The following is a 20,938-nucleotide window of genomic DNA, read 5'->3' as shown; positions in this document are numbered from 1 at the left end:
GTAGATTTCCCTGGTGTTGTGTGAACGGAGCACTGCAGAGACTCTCCCTCCCTCCCTGTGTGTGCCAGTGGGGAGCAGGCTCTGCAGGGTGACAGGGATGTGGCCAGCACTGACTGTGCAAGGGGCAGGAAGGGGCACAGCAGCAGCTCCAGGCCAGCTCACAGCCCCTGACTCCAGAGCTCCCAGAGACCAGAACTGCTGGGACTGTTCTGAGGATGTGTCACTGCTGTTTGCCTTCTTCCCCTCCTGCTGTGCCTCAGCTCTGCTGCTGAGTGCTGGCCCCCAGGTGCTGAGCTGGTGGGCACTGGTTTCACTTGGGGAACATAATGGCACATTTTGCACAGCTGCCTGCAGCAGAGGAGGGCCAGAGCTGCTTGCTGGCAGGAGCCTGTGTAAACAGCAGGTCTGGGCTGGAGCCCTGCTCTGGGAGCTGTTTGAGCCCTGTGGAGCCTGTAGTGCTGGCAGTGACTCACCATGGCTCCTTGTTCCTGCAGGTGTCATCTCCAGTGATGGCTTCTGCAGGTACCTGATGTCAGATGAGAATGCCCCCGTGTTCCTGGACCGCTTGGAGCTGTACCAGGAGATGGACCATCCTCTGGCTCACTACTTCATCAGCTCCTCTCACAATACCTATCTAACAGGCAGGCAGTTTGGGGGCAAGTCTTCAGTGGAGATGTACAGACAAGTGCTTTTGGCTGGATGCAGGTTGGAAGCAGGAGATAATCCATATTTGTGAATCTAATACTTTAAAAGTAGTGCATAATGTACCTTGGTGTTGATATCTTGTGCAATTGAATGTGTAAATGTGTTGGTGTGGCAAATGAAAACACATGTGTTTGTTTAAGAATCTTGTTTTTCTCACAAAAGCATTCCTTCAGGCAGAGGGATGTAGAAATGATAGAAGGAGAGTTTGTGAGAAAGTTAGCAGAAGTTTGATCTCAGAATGACAGCTGAAGAATTGCAGAGGGCTTTCTGCTTTATAGTGACAAAGTTTGGATGTTAATGAGAATCAGGGAATTTATGATTTCCTGCCTAATTTCTTGACTTAGTAGAATGAGAATAAGAAGAGTGGCTCAGTGCTAAAGCCATTCTTGTCCAGATGAGAATATCCTGACTCACACATGCCATATTTAAGGTGGTATATCCAAAGCTATAGAAATAGCACATGTACAGCTTAGGAAGAGTTTGCAATGCCCAAAACTGATTTGCAACTTGCTGCTCTGACCATCACTGCTGAAACATGTCCCAGGTAGCTCACCTGTAATAAAAAACTAAGTTTCTTTTCCTGGATCCTCAGGTGTGTCGAGCTGGACTGTTGGGATGGCAAAGGTGAAGACCAAGAGCCAATAATAACCCATGGGAAAGCAATGTGCACAGACATCCTTTTTAAGGTAACACCCCTACACCTGGCAGCAGAGCCCAGGGGAGTGCAAGCAGGACAGCCTCCCCTCCTCACACTGGGATGCACTGGCAGGGGCAGGGGTGCTGGCCCAGGCTTTGGGGCCCTTTCCTGACCTGCACCACCCACCCCTGTGCTCCATCTGCCTTCCCACAGAGCCTGCAGGGAGCAGGCTCTCTGCTCTTGCCCCACTCCTTCACACCCTGGGGCCCTTTGCCCCACAGAGTAAATATCTTTGTTGTCTGAGGAGTTCCTCACTGTGGAAAGGGCCTGGAGGTGCAGGGGTGGGAGCAGGAGTTCCCCACTGGTGGCTGTGGGTGGAGGGGCCATCAGAGCACAGGGTTCTTTCTGCCTCTCTCTTCATTTGCACATTTAAGACACCCCTGTGCTTCTCAGGGTGGGCTGGATAATAAAAACAACCTTTGATTATGTTTTTAATTTGATCCATTCTGACTGGCATCCTGTTGTTGCTTTTTTGCAGGATGTAATTCAAGCCATTAAGGAAACAGCATTTGTTACATCAGAGTACCCTGTCATTCTTTCATTTGAAAATCACTGCAGGTGTGTAGTGCCCATTGTTAATTTTTGAGCTGTGCATTGTCTGTGAGAGATGATATAGTTTAAAATACTATGATATGATACTTGAAAATGGGGGGGTATGCAGGCATACTTTATGTCACTTAATGTACCATTAACATACTAATCAATCTTTATGTAGCTTAATAGTGGCAATGTTTTTATCTGTGATAAAGCTGTGAAATGTATTTGGATGTTCCATTAGCTGTGTGAGATTCAGTTATTCCACTCTTTTGGTCTCATTAAATTCATCTATGTGAAATAATATTCTTTTATTGACAGTATAATTCCAGTAAAGTAATACTTCTCAGTTGAAACAAAGTGGGCAGTATATAATTTGGGATGTCTCCATTACTTAGCATTATTCTTTTGTGCTGAGTGATAGTGATTTCTTTTTTACATTTAAAAATTAACTGGCATAATCTTTTCCAGCAAATATCAACAGTACAAGATGTCAAAATACTGTGAAGATCTTTTTGGAGATCTCCTGTTGAAGCAGCCTCTAGAAACACATCCAGTATGTTATGTTGTGCCAGTCTCTCTATTTTTTGTATTAGTTTTCTTTAAAAGATTATGAACTGAGCCCACATCACCTTTAGTGCTGTTCACTGCCAGTGCTGTGCTTTCAGAAGTGACTAGTGCTTTGGGGTGGCTGTGCTCTCTGGTACAAACTTGTCTTTATCTGATTTGTTTAATCTCTTCTGTGCAGGGCTCTGGCAAGCAGCCTGGGGATCCCCCCTTGGTGTGGGGTGTAATATCAGCTCCACATAAACCACACCACATGCATTGGCTTTGCAGGTCATCCCTCACTCTGAAATTGCCAGCCACTGTTCAAAACCAATTAATTGTAACAATTACTTATCAATTGCGTGGTCTCAGCTGAGGAAACCTCTTCTTTCAGCTGCACAGTGTTTCATGTTTCATGCTCTGGGTCAGGCCCTGCGGTCTGGGTGGCCCCACTGGTGCAGTGAGAATTCACTGGAGCCCCAGGGGTTCCCTGCAGTGTCCCTTGGGCTGTGGAGTGCCCTGCAGCAGGCATGCACTTCACTGTCCTGCATGGCAGGAGCTAGCAGCAGGCACCCCTTCACAGACACGGGATTAGAGACTTAGCACCTTGTTACACAGTGCTGGCTGCTCCTCCTCCAGAGCCCCCTTGCTCCCTGGCATGGGCTCTGTGTGCCAGCCATCACCCAGAGCCTGCTAGGCTCCCTGCTGCTCCCCAGCAGGAAGGACCCAGCCTTCCCTTGCAGGGAGGGGCTCCTGGCATGGCAGCTCTGGAGCTTTGCTTTTCCTGCCTCTCCCTGTAGGCTGCAGGGCCAGCAGCACACAGGGCTGGCTGGATGTCACCACCATCTACAGCTCCTGGAAGGTGGCTGTGGGAGGGGGGCTGGGCTCCTTCTCCTGGCAGCACTGACAGGACTGAGCACACAGCCTCAAGCTCCATTGAGGGAAATACAGGTTGGATATTAGGAAGAAGTTTTTCACAGGAAGGTGATAAAGTTCTGGAATTATCTGCCCGGGGAGGTGGTGCAGTCCCCATCCCTGGGGGTGTTTAACAAAGCCTGGACGTGGCACTGGGTGCCAGCTGAGGGGTTGGGGCTGGGCTGGACTCTCTGAAGGTCTCTCCCAGCCTGGTCACTCTGTGTGAGTTCTGTGAAAAGGGCATCCCAAAGAACTGAATCTGCAGTGTCCCCTGTGAGGTTCACAGCACACTGCCACATCCCTCACAACAAGAGGGCTCCCAGCAGCTCTCTGGGGAGGCTAAATCAGGGCTGCCCAAAGGCTGCCATGCCTCAGGGCCCAGAGTTTAGCCTCAGCTGCCTGTGCTCTGCAGCACTGCTGAGCCCCCTGCATTCTGTGTCCTCTCCTGCTCCTGGGGTTCAGTCCCCAGCTGCTCACAAGGCAAACTCTGCAGAGATGGCAGCAGCAGCTCGGGGCACGTGCCCTTGGCAGGAGCTTGGAGCTGAAAACCTGGGCCAGTGCCTGAGGGAGGCAGGCTGGGAGAGACTTGGCACTCGGCTGGGGCAGGTTTGGTTTGAAGTAAAAGCAAATGTTGGTCCCAGAAGGCATCCAAGGGTGGCCCTGTGTGGGAATGCAGCCCGGCAGAGATGAGCTCTGCAGCACTGACATCTAGTGGAGTCACATTACACATCCAGGGCAGTCCCACATAAAGAACAGTTCCACATAAAGAGCAGTTCCACATCCAGGGCAGTCCCACATAAAGAGCAGTTCCACATAAAGAGCAGTTCCAGCCCCAGTGCTGTCAGAGCAAGTGTGCTCACCCACCCTGCTCAGTCTGCCTGCCTGGTGCTGGGCAGGACCCTTGCCCTCCCACAAGGAGGTTTCCACCCATTCCCCTGGGGCTGGGTTGATATGGTGGGTTTTTGTTTTGTTTTGCTTGTCTTTTTGGGTTTTTTTCTGGCTTGCAATTTGTCACCTCTGCTGCTTTTATTTGGTTTCAGTTCTTTGGTGGTGCTTTGTTCTTCTGGAGGGCTGCTTCTCTCTAGCTCAGATTTGGATTAAGAGATCAGAATATGTGAATAGTTCTAAGAATTGTCACTGTTTGTGGAAACACCTTCTGCTCCTGTATCATTTGGGCTTTGCTGGAAACCCCAGTCTGTTATGGTGCTAAGAATGCCAGATTGTGGGTTAGTCTCTGTATGGGCTGTTCACTTGAGAGGTGGACTCAGTGATCCTTGTGGGTCCCTTCCAACAGAGAATATTCTGTGATTATACCAGCAACTCTCTGGAAAAAATTCTTAGCAAGCCTGAGGTGGGGAGGGTGCTAATCACCTTACCCACATCTCTGTTTGTTAGCCTCAGTGATGTGATGGGGCTTAAATCAGAGGATTTCATACTTTTCCTCTTTTCTGAGTAGTATTTTTTCTGCTTCCCAAACTAGAACTTTTATTAATGCTTCCTTGTCCGTATGTGTATGTGTCTGTCCCCTTTGCCTTTGAGAAGCACTGTGTTTGTGACCCTGCTGGCAAAGCCAGGCCCCATTACCTGGCTGGGGTCTGGGCAGTTTTCCATGCCCCAGTGCCAGTCCATTCCACTCTCCAGGTGGGTTACTGCAGCTCCAGGGCACCATAAAAGGTGACTTATTTAGAGATCAGATGATGACAGGCTGAGCTGTGCCTTGGGCTGTGTGAGCCACAGGGAGGGAGGGAGGGAGGGAGCAGGAATTCCTCTGAGAGGAGGTGCAGGTCACATCCCTGCCCCTTGCTAGGCAGGAGAGGTGGGAAAACGTTCAGAGCAGTGCAGCTGAGGCTGGCACAGGCTGGAGACCTGAATGCTGCCTTATCCAGCAGCTTCAGCTGAGCACAGCTTCCCCCTGGCCCAGGGAAGGAGAGCAGGCTGTGGAACTGCAGTCACACAGGCTCCTGGTGTGCCTGAGGTGGCACTGCTCCTTCACTGCCCCTCGGGGTTGCTGCCCTAAATCCAGATCCCAGACAGGGACAGAGAGGCCAAAGGGCTGTCGTTATTACTGAGCATTTTCTTTGAATTGTTTTACAGCTTGAGCAAGGTAAAGCCTTACCATCTCCCAATGACCTCAAAAGAAAGATTCTCATAAAGAATAAAAGGCTGAAACCTGAAGTAGAAAAGAGTAAGTAATGTTTGTCAAATACTAAATAAACAAAAGTCCAGATCACTGCAAGCAGATTGGTTACCAGAGTTTCCAGATTGTTTGTACCTTAGTGCTGGAAGAGTAGGAGCTAGATGTAAATAACATTTGGTTTGCCCTTGTGTCTCGTGTGAGTGCCAGTCTAGGCCTTGATATCAGCATGCTGCACAGGCACAGCCAGCCCCAGAAATGTAATCCTGGCACTTTTATCAGACTGCTGGTTGGGCTGCAGTGTGAGGCAGATAGAGTCTCCTGTCAGCCCTGCTGACACCAGTCTCTTTGCATTGCTGTGTTCTCCCAGGATAAGCATGAAGAGAAATGGAATTTCAAATTGCTCTGCTGGCTGTTGTGCCAGTTGTGATGTTTATCTCCTTTCAGTGACAGGAGTGTTGCTGCATTAGTTCCCAGTGTGGCTGTAAGGATAAACCCTGCTCCTTCTCCATTCCAAGATAAGCACCCAGCCTTGCACTGGCTGCAGTGATACATGGCTGTGCCCCTCCTGTCTGACTGCAGTGCCCCTGGGAGCCCAGCTGCAAGCCCAGGCATTGCCTCCACCTGCAGGATCAGGCACTGAGGAGGCAGCTCTCTGGTTCTCCTGTGAGGGAGTAATGGGCTTGCTCAGAGACCTTTGAGGCTCTGGGAATTCAGGGGGAATTCCTTCCCAGCAGGGGTGGTTAGGCATTGGGATGGGCTGCCCAGGGAGGGGGGAGCCTGTCCCTGGAGGAGGCTAAGGAAACACTGGCTGTGGCACTCAGCCACTCTGCTTGACAAGGGTGGTGGCTCAGGCAGAGCTTGGGTGCAGTCTCAGAGGCCTTTCCCAGCCTGATTCTGTGCTTCTGTGAAGGATTTTCCTTCCCTTCAGTGGGCTTTGGGCACAGCCCTTACTGACCACTTTTCAGGTCTAACAAGTCTGTGCTTATTGGTGCTACTTACTCTGTAAAATTTATTACCAGCTGAAAAGCCAGAGGACTCATTAAACAGAGTGATCTGAGGAGCAGGGAATCACTTGTTATGGTTCTCTTGCATTTCTTTGTGCTACAAACTGTTCATGTCACCACTAATTTCATTTCATTTTTCATGAACAGAACAGCTTGATGCTCTGAAGAAGATGATGGAGGCTGGGGAAACTGCTGCTCCTGTAAATATCCTGGAGGATGACAATGAAGAGGAAATAGAAAGTGGTGAGGATTTCCTGGAGAAGACTCTGAGACCTTGCCTGTGGCAGGTCCCTGGGTGCTCCTTTCCCTTTGACCTGTGCTCTGTGGCAGCAGCAGCTCTGGGCTCAGAGCAGGGCCATCTGTACAGAGCCCAGCCTTCCCACCTCAGCCCAGACAATTTTACCTTCCATTTACTGCTCAGAAGTTGTGTTAGAGCACCAACCAAATCAGGTTCTCATTCTGTCTGGGAGACAAAGGAGCTGTGTTCTTGCTTTGAGAACACAAATTGTCAGTGTTGAACACTTGGGTCAGCATCAGAGGGGATTACTGCATGGTGCTGTGTAAGGATGGAATGAGGGGAAGGATTTTTCCTGCCAAACCTCAGTTATCCTCAGTGTAAATGTGCAGCTCTGAGCCAGTGATGTGGCCAGCAGATAAAAATACAAGTATTTAGGGTGAGATCCCCCTGTGAGTTTTAGATGTGCACCTTCAGAAGGTGTAAATCATACCCCACCTGCCAGTGTCTGAAGCCAGGCCTGGCCTGTGCCCTGTGTCACAGTGACTGTCCCAGCTTTAGCCTGCCACCTGCTCCTCATTTCTTTCACTTTTTTCCCCCTTTGCTTTTTAGCTTTGGATACTGTAGGTTCTAATAGAAAATCACCTTAAAAACAGATGAGAACAATTCCCTGTAGTGGGGGCACACAAGGAGCCTGACAATGCACTCAAGCCTGGCCACTGGCATCTTCTTAGATCTTTATTTAAAGAACTCTGTCTCCAGTTCCTGTTATTTCCCAAGGCTATTGGCTTTTTTTTTAACACCTTTTCTAGGCAAAATACTGATTACTTCAAAAATACAGCAAATAAAATTTCTCTTATTAACCATCTCAGACCTTAGCTGTAATTTACTGCACATGGAAACTGTTAACTAACTCTTAGAAATCTAATACCTGGATTTTAGTCCTGTTTTTAAAAAATGCCACACCCAAACCTGTGCATTCAACTGTCATTTGTTTCATGCCTTGCAAAGAAACCAGCAGCTGCTATGGGTTTTGCACTGATCCTTTCTGTTTTCTGTGCAGCTGACCAGGAAGAGGAAGCTCATCCTGAGTACAAGTTTGGAAGTGACCTTACTGTAGATGATTACAGTCAAAAAGAAGCTGTTGCCATCAGTGTCAAAAAGGTGGGATTTCTTCTTTCATATATATATATTGTTATGAAACCTTCCCATGGAGGTTGCTGCAAAAGGCACTCTGCTTTGTGGAGACATCAGAGCACTTGGCCCAAGATTCCAACCTGAGGTCTTCACCAGGTGCCCCTCACCTTTGGGTTCATGAGAACACAAGCTTTGTAGCCAAAACCACCCTCCCCTGGTTCAGGTAGGATAACACTCATTGAGGAAGCAGAGTCATGTGCAGGGAGCAGTGTAAGTGGAGGATTTCATCAGAAATCCCAGTTAAAGGCAGCAAACAGTTCCCTGCTCCAGCCTCTGGTGTTCCACTTTGCATCCCAGGTGCAGAATCCCAGGAAGAGGTGGAACATCAGCTTCCTTGCCAGAGCACTTTGGCAGGGCTGCACTCTGGGTTCCCTGCAGGGTTCTCCTGCAGCATGTTTCATGGGCTCTCTCTTCCACCTCCAGCACGAAGGCAGATCAGGGCAGTAATTCCCAGTGGGCTCTGTCAGGCAGCCAGCTGGCAGACAGGGAAAGGTTCTCTGTATTCCACTCACACCTGACCATGGCAGCTGTCAGTCACTTGAAGATTATTGGTGGAAATTAGATCCAGGATGTTGGAATTCAGAGCCCAGCTGCTCTGGCACTGGGGGCATTAGTGCTGCTTGCTGCACAGCAGAGCCCACCTGTGAGGGCTGAGGTACCTTAGCAGGTCATGTTCCTCTCCCACTCCAGTGCCCTGGCCACTTCTTCCCTCCTCCTTGCTTTGCTCTGGATCTTTCTGCAGACAGAAGGGTAGGAGTGGAAAACAGCAGTGTGTGTGCAGCAGCAGAGCCATCAGCCCTGCCTCTGGCAGCTCTTCAGCCCTCAGCTTTGCTTCCTCTGCACTTCTATGGATCCTCCCACTGCAGCATCATTTCCCTTCTTTGCTTTTCCTGAGTCCCTGCTCCTGAACTACCTGAAGGTTTTGGGCTGTTTTGGTTGGATGGGGCTTTGTTGTTGTTGTTGTTGTTTTGAGGATTTTTCTTTGTTTCCAGATTAGTTGCTCATCCTCAGCAGGTGTCCTTGGGTAACTTCTCTGCTCCTTTGCTGATCAGTGACTTGATCCTTATCCTGCAGGAGTGCACACTCAGTGCCAAGCCAGCTTTGATCTGAGATTCTCAGTACTGGTAGCTTGTAACTGAAGGCAGGCACCAGGCTGCTGCATTGCAAGTAACATCTTGGGACAGGCCTTCTCCAATGTGGACATTTCAAGCACACTTTACAGCACTCTTTACCCTCAGTTTTCAGAGCCTGGCAGTTTGCACATCCAGATCAGATGATCTTTATTGTGGTATCTTTATCTGGGTGTGTTATTCTTTCATTCTTCTCTGAAGCTTCTGTCCCCAGCATCTAGTGATAGCTCTGGTTTAACTGTCTGGCATCCTTCATCCTATTGCCCTGGCTGAGTTTCAGATCTTGTGTACCCAAATTTGGAATAAACACAAATTTTTGAAAGTGTGTGGAACAGATGAGCCTTGCAGGAAGGTGAAAAAGGGTTTATTTTTTGCTAAATGCATTAGTTTTTTGAGGATCTTTTTCTCCTTACTGTGAGTGTTTCCCTTTGCTTTTTCTCTGGGTAATGTATATATATTTTTTTTCCCTCAGGCTGTTGAAGATTCTGAGCAAGAAAACAATAAAAAGGTGACACAGGATGTAAAGTAGTTTATTTTATTGCTTTTTATATAACATGCATATTACTTACCATGCATTCTCAGTGGGTTAACAATGTTATGCTCAGTTTTCAGCACACCTTTTTTGACAGTGACTCTGTCTCTCTACCTCCTTTTGTCCTCTAGGGGTTCTTCTGCTGTGCTTTTGTACTGGGGTCAGGCTGTCAGAGAACCTGGGGACAGACAGGAGTGCATGACCTTTGCCTACCTAGGAGTATCTGGTCTCAGGCTCTGGGAAACCTGTTCTCTGAATGGGGCTGAGATGTATCATCCCTGCTTGGTCTTTCCCTCTGCCCTTACCCTGACTGCACTTTGTTTTCCTCTCTCTTTCTTCCTTCTGCTTTCCCTTGGAACTTCTGCATTTATCTTCTCCCAGGAATCCCTTCTGTAAGACTCTTCCCCCCTCTTTCCACTCTCCTCCTCCTCCTCTTGTCTCATTCAAGCTGCTCCTGTTCATAACCACACTTTGTTTCAGTCTCTGTTGTTTTCTAAGTGAGTTCTGCTTCTTTTCTTGAGGGGTGGGGAGGTGTAAACGACACGGAGATCAACTTTGCCCCTTGTCTTCTCTATCCCCTACAAGGCTCCTGTGCTGCTCTAACCATCCCTTTGTTTCTGCAGACTTTAGGAAACATTTCATCCTTGCCCCTTTCTTAACTCAGTTTTACAGTTGTGAACAGTGCAGACTATAGCCCTACTGTAAAAATTCGGGGTCTGCAGGGGAATCAGGTAAAACCAGTGGCTGCTGCATTGTCTGTGAGCCAGGCTGTCACTGATGCAGGCACAGGGCTGTCCCTGCAGGGTGCCATTGCCTGGCACTGAGGCATCTCAGTCCTGGGGCTCCCTTTTCCCCGGGGCTCCTTTGCTTGTGGCTGTGGGTGGATCAAGACAGTCAGATAGGATTAGCTGTTCTGAGCAGTCAGCAGCAGGCACTTTAAATTGAGTCCTGGGTTTTTGGAGGTGGGTGGTCAGTTCTGCCTGTGTTAATGGCCTTTCAGAAGTTAAGAACTGAAAAGAATTGGTTTCAGTGAGTAAATTTGGCCTGAATTTGACCTAAGCTCTATAAACAGCTATTGACCTAGTAACAAAAAAAAAAACAAACCCAAAAAGAAACCTGTTTCCTCCTAACACAGGGATGTGCTGTGGGCATATCTTGGGATCAGATCTGTGAAAGCTCAAGATGCACATTTCTGAAAAGCACTTGGGTTGAGCCCTGATGACCAGCATTACAGTGTGGGTCAGTTTGGTTTCACAGGCTGCTGGAAGTTTAATCCAGTCCAAAATGCACATACAGCAGTGTGTACCTGGACTCATTCTGCTAGCTCAGTCATTCTGGGCAGTCACAAAATTGTGTTCCTTGTGACTGTAATCATCTCACAGCAAGGCATAAATGGCTCCAGTTCACGTGGGTCTCATTCTTTGGGATGTGCCTGCACCCCTGGCAGGCAGAGGTGCCATCATTCTGCTAAGTGGGTTCCCTTTTCCTGTACTCTCCCACCTCAGGGAGTAAATGAGCTGCAGGAGTGCAGGTTCTGGGAGCTGCATTTTCCTCCAGGCCCAGAAAGGGCTTGGTACAGCTTCCTCTTCCTGACTGTGTCCTGAGTCAGTGAGGCAGAAACACTGAGCTGCAGTCTGAGTGCTGGAATACACTTTGGACTTCCCAGCAGAAGGTCACTGACAGCCTACAGGCAGATTTTTTGGTAGGAGAACACCCAAAAATGCATATGTGGGAAAAACATGATGGATTTGCAGAGATTGCTTAGCTTGACAGAGATTTTTTTTTCTTTTATCATTTCAGTGAAAAGAATGTTTCAGACTGGTTTAGGGAAAGGCAAATATTGGACAGGTAGAGTCAATTAAGAAGTGCCTCCTGATGGGGGTTTCTAGTAGATCAGATACTTGTAGGAAACTCTAAGTTCAGTTGTAAATAAAGTGCATATTTATATAGGTGATGGAGTCAGGTTTTTATCAGTTGAGGTGGATAAGAATATGAACTTGGTGCTGTGTCTCTTGTCAGTCTTGTGACATCTTCTTGTCAGTGAAGGCTGTGGTTCCATTTTTGTTTGCTTCTGCTAGGAAAGATTAATAGTGGAACCCATTTGTGTTTTGATGGTGAGGAAGTTCTACTGATCAGAAAATGCACATTAAATCACACTTTTTGGAATTTATTTGACAAAGATGGATCATTAGCTCCGGGCATTGTTCAGGCTGTTGGAATATTTATCTTTTATCCCAGTGTTATCCTACTAACTTCATGTAATATTTACCCACTGCTTAGGAGCTTTTCTATCATCAGCCCTCTTGCATGCATCCTGTAACACTGAGAGTCTTGTATCAGCAAGAAAATAAACTTTACCTTGTGACACTGAACTTCCACTTTTCTTGTATTAATTTGCACTGTCTTTAACCTTCTGCAGATTTGGCTATAGTTTTGTCCCCCCTTTGAAAAACCCAGCAGCAGTGTTTGCAGCCAGAAATGGTGATTGTTCTTTTTGATGTGTTTCCAGGGTTTAGTAACTGTGGAAGATGAACAAGCGTGGATGGCATCTTACAAATATGTAGGTGCCACAACCAATATACATCCATATTTATCAACAATGGTCAACTATGCTCAGCCTGTAAAATTTCAAGGTTTCGATGTAGCAGAAGGTAACATAAAAGGTTGAATGAAATACAAGTATTTGCTTAACCTAGGTAGTTTTTTAATCTCTACATTTCCTGAATTTAGAAATAAAGGCATAAGATTTTTATCATTTAATGACCATCATCAGTATGTTTGTGTACCTGTTTCCTTGGACAAGTTAGCATGTTGTTCCATTAGTCATCCACATGGAGTCACTCAATTACTGGGAGAGTAGGAAGCTGTTGAGGTTGGTTCTATTCCATGGGCCTTCCCAGCTGAAATGCCTTTTTTAGTTCATCTCTCTCTGCAGTTAGGTGAGCACAGCTGTCACAGTGAGCAGCAGTGAGCTGATACTGCACACCAGACTATTTATCATGTTGGTTTGCCTTATCTGCCACACAATGCAGGCTCTGAATAACAATGTTGTCCTAAACAGAAAAGGAAAATGTTGTTGATTTCCCAAGGAGAGAAACAGAGAAGCGAGTCAGAAATGCTATGAAATTTCTCATCGCTGTCATTGGATTCTATGAAATTTCTTATCACTATAATTTGATTCTATGAGGAATAGATAATGGGGAAAGAGACCAAAACCTGCTGTGTCCTGCTGTTATAGTGCATGATTTTGAGTTGGGATTCGTCATTACAGAGGTGTTTTAAAATCTCTTGTCTTTTCTTTCTAGAACGTAATATTCACCATAACATGTCCTCCTTCAACGAGTCTGTGGGACTGGGCTACTTGAAGACTCATGCCATTGAGTTTGTGAAGTATCCTTTCAGCTCCTCAGCCCCCTTTCCTGCCAGTGCACCTTTGTACATTCAGTGCTGCATGTCTGCAAAGGAAAAGGGAGCATTTCTGCTTCCTCATGCAAGGAGAAATAGGGAGATTTGATAGTGAGATTTGATAGTGAGATTTGATAGTGAGATTTGATAGTGAGATTTGATAGTGAGATTTGATAGTGAGATTTGATAGTGAGATTTGATAGTGAGATTTGATAGTGAGATTTGATAGTGAGATTTGATAGTGAGATTTGATAGTGAGATTTGATAGTGAGATTTGATAGTGAGATTTGATAGTGAGATTTGATAGTGAGATTTGATAGTGAGATTTGATAGTGAGATTTGATAGTGAGATTTGATAGTGAGATTTGATAGTGAGATTTGAAGTGAGATTTGAAGACTCATGCCACTGAGTTTGTGAAGTATCCTTTCACCTCCTGATCCCCCTTTCCTGCAGTGCTAAAGTAAAGCAGTGCATTTACCTCTGTACATTCAGTGCTGCATGTCTGCAGAGGGAAAGGGAGCATTTCTGCTTCCTCGGGCAAGGAGAAATAGGGAGATTGGATAGTGAGATTTGAAGTGAGATTTGATAGTGAGATTTGAAGACTCATGCCACTGAGTTTGTGAAGTATCCTTTCACCTCCTGATCCCCCTTTCCTGCAGTGCTAAAGTAAAGCAGTGCATTTACCTCTGTACATTTGGTGCTGCACGTCTGCAGAGGGAAAGGGGAAGCACCTCACGAAGGAGAAACAGTGAGAGTAACAGGAGAGGAGTGTTTTGCTGTTGGAATGCTGGAGGTCCCAGGCCACGTGCACCTCTGTGATGTTGTGTTTGGTCTCCTTGATGAATTCTGCAGCTACAACAAGCGGCAGATGAGTCGGATTTACCCCAAGGGGGGCCGTGTGGACTCCAGTAATTACATGCCTCAGATTTTCTGGAACGCTGGCTGCCAGATGGTCTCACTGAACTATCAGACCCCAGGTAGGCAGCCACGAGCAGTGACCCTCCCTCCCAAAGAATGGCCTGGGCAGTTCCTGTCAGACAGATGCCATGGATTTGCTGCTGGCATTTCTGCAGGAAACAGACATATGGCTGGATAATCCAGCGGGGTGGGAGCACGGGAGCGTAAGACAAGGAGCAATAAAAACAGCTGTGCACAGAAGGAAAATTCAGTCCTCTTCTATGGAAAAACTATGGAGTCCTGCCTCTTCCCACAGCAATGGCTTTTATTAATGAAAAGTGTTAATTACTGGGAAGGCAGTGCTTGCACAAAACACAGCTCTGGCACAGTTGGGTGCATGTCTGCAAAGCAAAGATGGAGTGCCCTGATTAAGATGGTAAAAAGTCATGACTGTGTGACAAGTGCATTTCTAGGCCAGTTGTTGGGAAGTGTCAGCAGTGCTCAGGTCTGAGATCCCAGCTGAGAGAATGATGCCAGGGAGTGGAAATGCCTCTCCACAGGGTGATGTGAGAGGAGATGTACTGTTCCTGTTCAGTGAAGGTGTGAGTGTAGCAGGGCAGGCTTTCTGTTGTTTTGATGGGGATTTTAATTTCATCTAGGAATGTCTTCAGTCAGATATATAGCAGAACCATTTCCCATTGCCTTTTTCTGGCTGTGGCAGTGCTTTTGTGCTCACTTCCCCCTCCCTGCACAGTGTCTTTGGTACAGCAGACATTCCCCTTGGTCATCCCAAGTTCTGTCCTGCAGAGCTGTGCCCCAGGCTCAGCAGCTGAGGAAGCAGGAGAAGGGATACACTGGAATCTGCTGCTTGCAGAGCACTCCAGTGGGCATGCCAGGGAGCAGAAATACAAGCCTCACTCTGCTCCCAGCACTGCCTCTGCCCACTGCATGTCATCCCCAACCCCTTCATATTGCACATGAAGAGCAGTAGCTGTCTTATTGGAAGTGAGAATCTTTCCTGTGTTCCTCTCCTGTGATCCAGCTGTGCTGTCAAGATGATTGAGGAAATAAAAGTTACAGCTGCCCAGTAACTCCAGTAATAACTGGTATGGGCATAGGACAGTCATGTATTTTGTGTATCAGAGCACCAACAGAACAGATTTTGTTCCCTTTGAAGGTACAAAGAGAAATACCTGTTTTGTTGCTAAACCAGGAGATTGTATTCTCTTGTAAGTAGAAAGCTGCAAGGAAACCATTTCATTCTTTACAAAGTTCTGGAGAGGGTTGGATGAGAAGGAGGTTGTTACATGTTCATGATACGTCTCCCCCTACAAGTGCTGTAACAGTGCACTCACTAAAACTCACATGCTTTCAAATGTTGAAACTAAGCAGTGCTGCTGTGATCTTTGTGGTTTCTTGATGTGGTATTTTATTCAACTAAGTCCACAGAGAACCAGTGGGACATGCACCTCACCTTCTTTGAGGCATCAGGCTGCAGGCAGCTTCCTCAGAGGTGGTTGTCAGTGTCATGGAATGCATTCTTCAAGGATGTCTCCTCTAGTATATTTGTTATTCTCAGGTCATTTGCATGTTAGAGCTCCTGCATCCCTCTGTTATTGAGAGTGGTCTGCAGAAATGTGGATACCAATCTGCACTGTAGATACCAAGGGTTGGGTGATGGAAATCCCATCCCAGGCACTTGGCCTGTCCACAGTTGTTGCTTCCCTGCCAGCCAGAGTGTTTGAATTCAGGGAGACACTGTTTCCCAGGCACAGCATGGACTTCAGCATGCTTGGTAAAGCTGTTACTCCTGTGAAAAAACCAGCAAGTTTTCCTGTTGCTTCCTATTATTTCTTAGATGTGGAGTTGGTATGCATTTTTATTTGAACTTACTGTTCTGTAAAAGCAGTCATATTTTCTGATCTAGTTCAAGATCTGCATTATTCAGCAGGAAAGTGAGTAAATTCTCTCTCTTGGCAGATTTGGCAATGCAGCTGAATCAAGGAAAGTTTGAGTACAATGGATCGTGCGGGTGAGTGATGTGATTTAAACTATTGTCACTGTGCATCAGGGCCCTTTGCTAAGGTTTTAATAACATTTTGTCACTATTAATTACGTGTTACAAAAGGAAAATGGCATGCTAGGTGAGGAGTAGAAATCAGCAGAGTTCAGGGAGAATTATCCCCCAGAAGGAGGTATTCTAATGAGTATGCTTTTAATTATGCCCAGTTTTTAAATGAGATCCAAGAGGCATTGTGTTCTTATTATGAAGATCATGAGTACTGTACACAGTTATTCAAATCCATCTCCACCTTCTGTTCTCAGCCTTTTTTGAAGATGTGCCTCAGAGTGGAGATTCATTGCACAGTTCACAGAATTGCCAACTTTACTTGGACAAGTGGAATCTGAACACACAGGGAACATTTTAATCTGTGCACTCTTAATTGGAGCACAGATTACACAGAGAGTCCTGAAGTGTTTCATCTAAGTTCTTGCTCATGATTTTTGCATGACAAAGGATGTTCAAGGGATGCTGACAGATTTTTCTCAAATGTTGAGCAGAGACCTTGATAGGATAGACTGGTCATTAGCAGCAGGGGAAGAGGAGAAGTTTAATGAATCACAGGAGATGACAGTCCAGAAGCACATCAGAATCTGCAGACTCTTCCTGGGAAGGAGCTACTCTTTTACTGCTGCACATCTCACTCAGACAGAAAGTCTGGCTAGCTGGAGCTTGGTGAAATTGCTCCTTTGCAGAAGTGGCACACAGTGCTTGGCCATCCCCTGCCTTTATTGCAGCTGTGAGCACTCCAGGAGAGGCTCTTGGCTTTGACAGAGGTGCACTCTCTGTGATTTCAGTCAAAGCAACAAGAACAGAAGAAAACCAAAGCTTTCTTATGGCAGAGTTTGGTTCCTTTCTTGTTGGACCCACCAGCTTAGTTAGTAAAAGAGTACCTGCCTACTTTTGCCAAATTCTCTGAAGGACAGGCAAAATTATCAACCAAATTCCTGGATTCTTAGCTCAGTGCTTTGATAATAATGTAGTGTAGTGTTCTGATATGCACTCTAAATGGGGTGGTGTTTCAGTCACAGAAGGGAAGTGAAAAACTGAGCATTTCCTTCTGCCTGTACTCCTCTCTTCTCAGATTTGCAGCTTTCATGCTGATCAAACAAGGTCATTTCAGCTTTTTTCATTGCAGCAGGCTGAAAACAGAGGCTAAGGAGAGTTAGTTGCCTTCTCCCCCACCCTGCTTTAAATTAACCAAATATTAAGAAATCACTTTTCTAATGGAAGAAAAAAGAGTAATTTTACTTCCAAACAGAAACAGTGTTATTAAGATGAAAACACTGACATTCTTTCCACTGGAATTTTTCTAGCATTTTTGAATCCCTGAATTCTGTCTAGGCCTTTATCATACTGTGTACCAGTGATTCACTAGAGAGACTGAGGTGGGTAAAAACTCATCTTCTAGCAGCTTTGTCTGTCAGGGTTGCAGAATTAGCAAGATTTTGCCCGTTGCACATTTTCTTCCATGGGTGGAGGAGGATGTCTGTAGTGTGCAGCCTTTCTGCAGTGATCCACTGCTGTTTCCTTTTGGTGGCAGAATCCTATCCTTGGGTTTTGGTGCACCAGAGCACAAATTGGCTTCACTGATGTGTTGGTGCAGTGTGAGGTCCTCAGGGAGGCATTGTGAGTGTTATTGTGGTGGTACCTTTGATGCTGCTATAATTAACAATCTGTCAGCACTGACATTAGCAGTTGTTTCCCCCAAGGTTTCATAACCACAATGAAAAAATCAGCTTCAAGCTGAAATTTAGTGTATGGGTCTTGAACAGTAAGGAACTGCTTCATCTGGAAAAGTAAAATTGAAAAATCCCTCTGTGCTTTTCCAAAGTGTTAAAGAATTAAAACAAATGAGAGCACCTGTGTTTTATTACACGGTGACTCCCTGTGTTTTTTAACTGTATTATTCAGTTGTTTTGAAATGTCCTTGATTATATCACATTGATTTTTATCTTAAAATCCCGGATTGATTCCATCTCTCAGTAGCTGGTAATTCAAAATGAAAATCAGTGTTTATCTAACAACTGCAATGTGCTCCACACAGCTGTAATGCTTTCTTTTACTTCCTCACACTTGCAGCTGGAAAGAATCTGTATTTTACACTGCTTAGGAGAGCTCATTGTTTAAAGGGAGAACATCCATTTCATGTACATCTAATTCCATTTTAATTCCAGTCAAGGATCATTTTCTCTTCTTCCCCTTGCCATAAGGTACCTGCTGAAGCCAGATTTCATGCGACGGCCAGACCGGACGTTCGACCCGTTCTCTGAAACTCCTGTAGATGGGGTTATTGCTGCAACGTGTTCTGTGCAGGTAAAGCAGCAGAGACAGCTGGCTTCACACCCAAAGCACGTTTAGAATCATCAGAAATAGGATACATGCACTCAGTGTGCTTGGACCGGGCAGATTTCAGCACATTGTTTCCTTTTTTCTCTTTTTTAATGTTGCTGTTTCCTTTTTCTGAGTGCAGTATGATAGAATTGGAAATGATGTGTTGTTACTGCACGTTGGTGCTCTGACACAATGGGGTTTTTGAGATCCATGAGCCCACACAAACAGGTAAAGGAGAGAAGTTCCTTCGCTTGCACAATGTGAAATTGCACAGCATCACTTGTCCCCCCAGAGCAGGGACAGGATATCTGCAAAATGAATGCAGGGAAGTGGTTGGTGTGAGGCAGGCCCTTACTCTGGAGTTATCTGTGAGTAACAAAGTCCATTAAACTCCTGCTGCATTCTACAGCATGGCCAGGTACCCACTTCTGGGAGGAGGCTGGCAGTTGTAAAACCTGCTTGGTGAGCAAAAGGCTTCAGCTTTCATTTAGCATTTTCCGAGGGCTGCAGTTCAGTTCCACACCCGTGCTGGCCAGGCATCCCTCACACATTGCAGATGCTGAACTAAGCTCCATTTGCACCTCTAGAAGAATAAGCATGTTTTACTAATGTTGTTTTTCTTAAATGGTCATCAAAGCACAGTCCCTCCAAGAAGGAAGTGGGATCAGATGGTTCCTGGGTCATGCAATTTGACAGTTACTTTTCTTTTGTGACTAAAACTAGTATAAAATTCCATGCAAATTTTGTAATTAAGGAGTTGAGTGGAGCAAAAGCCAGCAGTGATACCCCTCAGCCACAAAACTTTTCACATCTGTTACTCAGAGTGCTCCCCAGAAGGATGTTAGGTCGTGGGAACAACAGGATTTGGAATGAGCTTAGTTCTGTGAAATCATATTTCAGTCTTTTTCTTCCCTCCTTGATTGAAGTCATGAAAACATTAGCTGTATTTTTAAGTAATAGATCTTTCTGGTGAATTAAAAATTTTCCCTGGAGTAATGACCTGCAGTGGCTAGATTAATCTTGACTTGGGGTGAAGTGGCAAAACAAGTCTTCATATCTCTAACAATACTGAGGAATCCTGTGGGCTTTGGGCTTTTCACTTTTTAAGCATCCTGCACTTTCCAGACACACAATATGGAGTCAGACTGACCTGTGATTAGTTTCAAACCTTCCCCTGAGTGAAAGAGAGCAATAGTTTCCTTTCACCTCTTGTGCTCAAGATGTATCCTAGTAAAAAGTGCTTCTGAGCAGGGTGTTAGAAGTTGTGGAATAGCAGTGCCAGCTCTGGTTGTTCCATTCAGTGTTGTCATACAGTGAATGGATCTGTGAGACGCTGCTGTACCACCATGTCAGGTGAAGGCTGTGTTTCCATGTCTGGTCACAGGAGCTCTTCCTGGAGGTGCAGTTTGCAGCACGCTGTTTGCACAGGAGGAGCTGAACGCAGCTGTCGGCTGTGGAGCATTCCTCAGAGCAGTGTCAGGAGAAATGAGCCCCATTTCCCACGTGCCTGCTCTGCAGTGCCTTCCCTCGCTGTGCTGCTGTGTTGCAGGTGATCTCTGGGCAGTTCCTGTCCGACAAGAAGATTGGCACCTACGTGGAGGTGGACATGTACGGGCTGCCCACGGACACCATCCGCAAGGAGTTCCGCACGCGCATGGTGATGAACAACGGCCTGAACCCCGTGTACAACGAGGAGTCCTTTGTCTTCAGGAAGGTAGGGTGGCATCTGTGCAGAGCCCAGCCTGGCCCTGGCTGCCCTGCCCTCCCTGCTGGCCCGGACCAGTGCTGCTCCCTGGCCAGGGTTCCTAGGGCCCTGCTTGCTGCTGTGCACACAGAAAGCTGAAGGCAGCTTTCAGGAGCCCGCTTGGTCTTGCCTTGTTTTGGTTCTGCTTTCTTTCTGGTTTTGCTTTGGTTTTATTTTTCTAACAGATAACCTCTGTAGCTGTCACATGATTTTTTTTGTTGTTGTTTTTGTTTCCATTTGGCTTTTTCCTCCCCTTTGCTTCCTCCTCCCACTTGGAGGTAGCCACCTCCTCTGTGACCATGCCTGTGTTCAAGGTATGCAGTCTGCTCAGAGTGAGCCCCGCTGGTGGACACCATCATTCCCTGGAGATTCCTTCTTCCCTGCCCTGGCAGTGGCTGCTATCTTGCACTGTTCCTTCAGCCCAGAGGGCAGGTGAGATGCTGCATCCAAAGCTAAGGTCAATGTCATTACATGGAAAAGTTGGAAGGGTGCTGTGTTCCTCAGGCGTGTTGCCAGCTCCCTCCTTCAGTAGTCCATGTGCATCATGTGCCTTCTTCTTTATTTTTTTATTTTTTTCCAATACTGAAAGAAAAAACAACCCTTTTTTTCTTGGCATGGGGGATTTAAAGAGAGAGACCATTTGTCCGTGTTCAGTTTTTATCTCTCAGTCTTTATATATATATGATATACACACACATATATATATATATTTATTTTACTTTTCTTCTGTTGCCTGGAGTTTCATCCAGACTACATGTGTCACAGTGCTGTCTTGGATAACATCTGTTTTGCTTACACCTGTTTTGTTGTCATGCAGAATTGTTGCTCTTTTATTCCAAAGTTCAGGCTTCTAGTCCGAATGT

The 20,938-nt window shown here is 46.3% G+C and overlaps 1 protein-coding gene across 5 annotated transcripts in view; it reads left to right on the top strand.

The window, feature by feature from the left end:
- Window positions 1-20,938, top strand: part of PLCB4 (phospholipase C beta 4) — a 182,797-nt gene that overhangs the window by 127,231 nt on the left and 34,628 nt on the right. For all 5 annotated transcript variants that reach the window (XM_059840461.1, XM_059840458.1, XM_059840460.1 and 2 more), the window contains 14 exons: window positions 495-705; window positions 1,298-1,391; window positions 1,881-1,960; window positions 2,408-2,492; window positions 5,492-5,582; window positions 6,686-6,781; window positions 7,837-7,937; window positions 9,573-9,608; window positions 12,142-12,283; window positions 12,938-13,022; window positions 13,891-14,015; window positions 15,916-15,967; window positions 18,211-18,313; window positions 19,881-20,045. In XM_059840461.1, the coding sequence (XP_059696444.1) occupies window positions 495-705; window positions 1,298-1,391; window positions 1,881-1,960; window positions 2,408-2,492; window positions 5,492-5,582; window positions 6,686-6,781; window positions 7,837-7,937; window positions 9,573-9,608; window positions 12,142-12,283; window positions 12,938-13,022; window positions 13,891-14,015; window positions 15,916-15,967; window positions 18,211-18,313; window positions 19,881-20,045 (1,466 nt within the window). The remainder of the gene's footprint in view (window positions 1-494; window positions 706-1,297; window positions 1,392-1,880; window positions 1,961-2,407; window positions 2,493-5,491; window positions 5,583-6,685; window positions 6,782-7,836; window positions 7,938-9,572; window positions 9,609-12,141; window positions 12,284-12,937; window positions 13,023-13,890; window positions 14,016-15,915; window positions 15,968-18,210; window positions 18,314-19,880; window positions 20,046-20,938) is intronic.

This window comes from Haemorhous mexicanus, chromosome 3, assembly GCF_027477595.1.
Source record: "Haemorhous mexicanus isolate bHaeMex1 chromosome 3, bHaeMex1.pri, whole genome shotgun sequence".
NCBI lineage: Eukaryota > Metazoa > Chordata > Aves > Passeriformes > Fringillidae > Haemorhous > Haemorhous mexicanus.
Note: the sequence above shows the minus strand (reverse complement) of the source record. Positions and strands in the feature narration are given on the sequence as shown.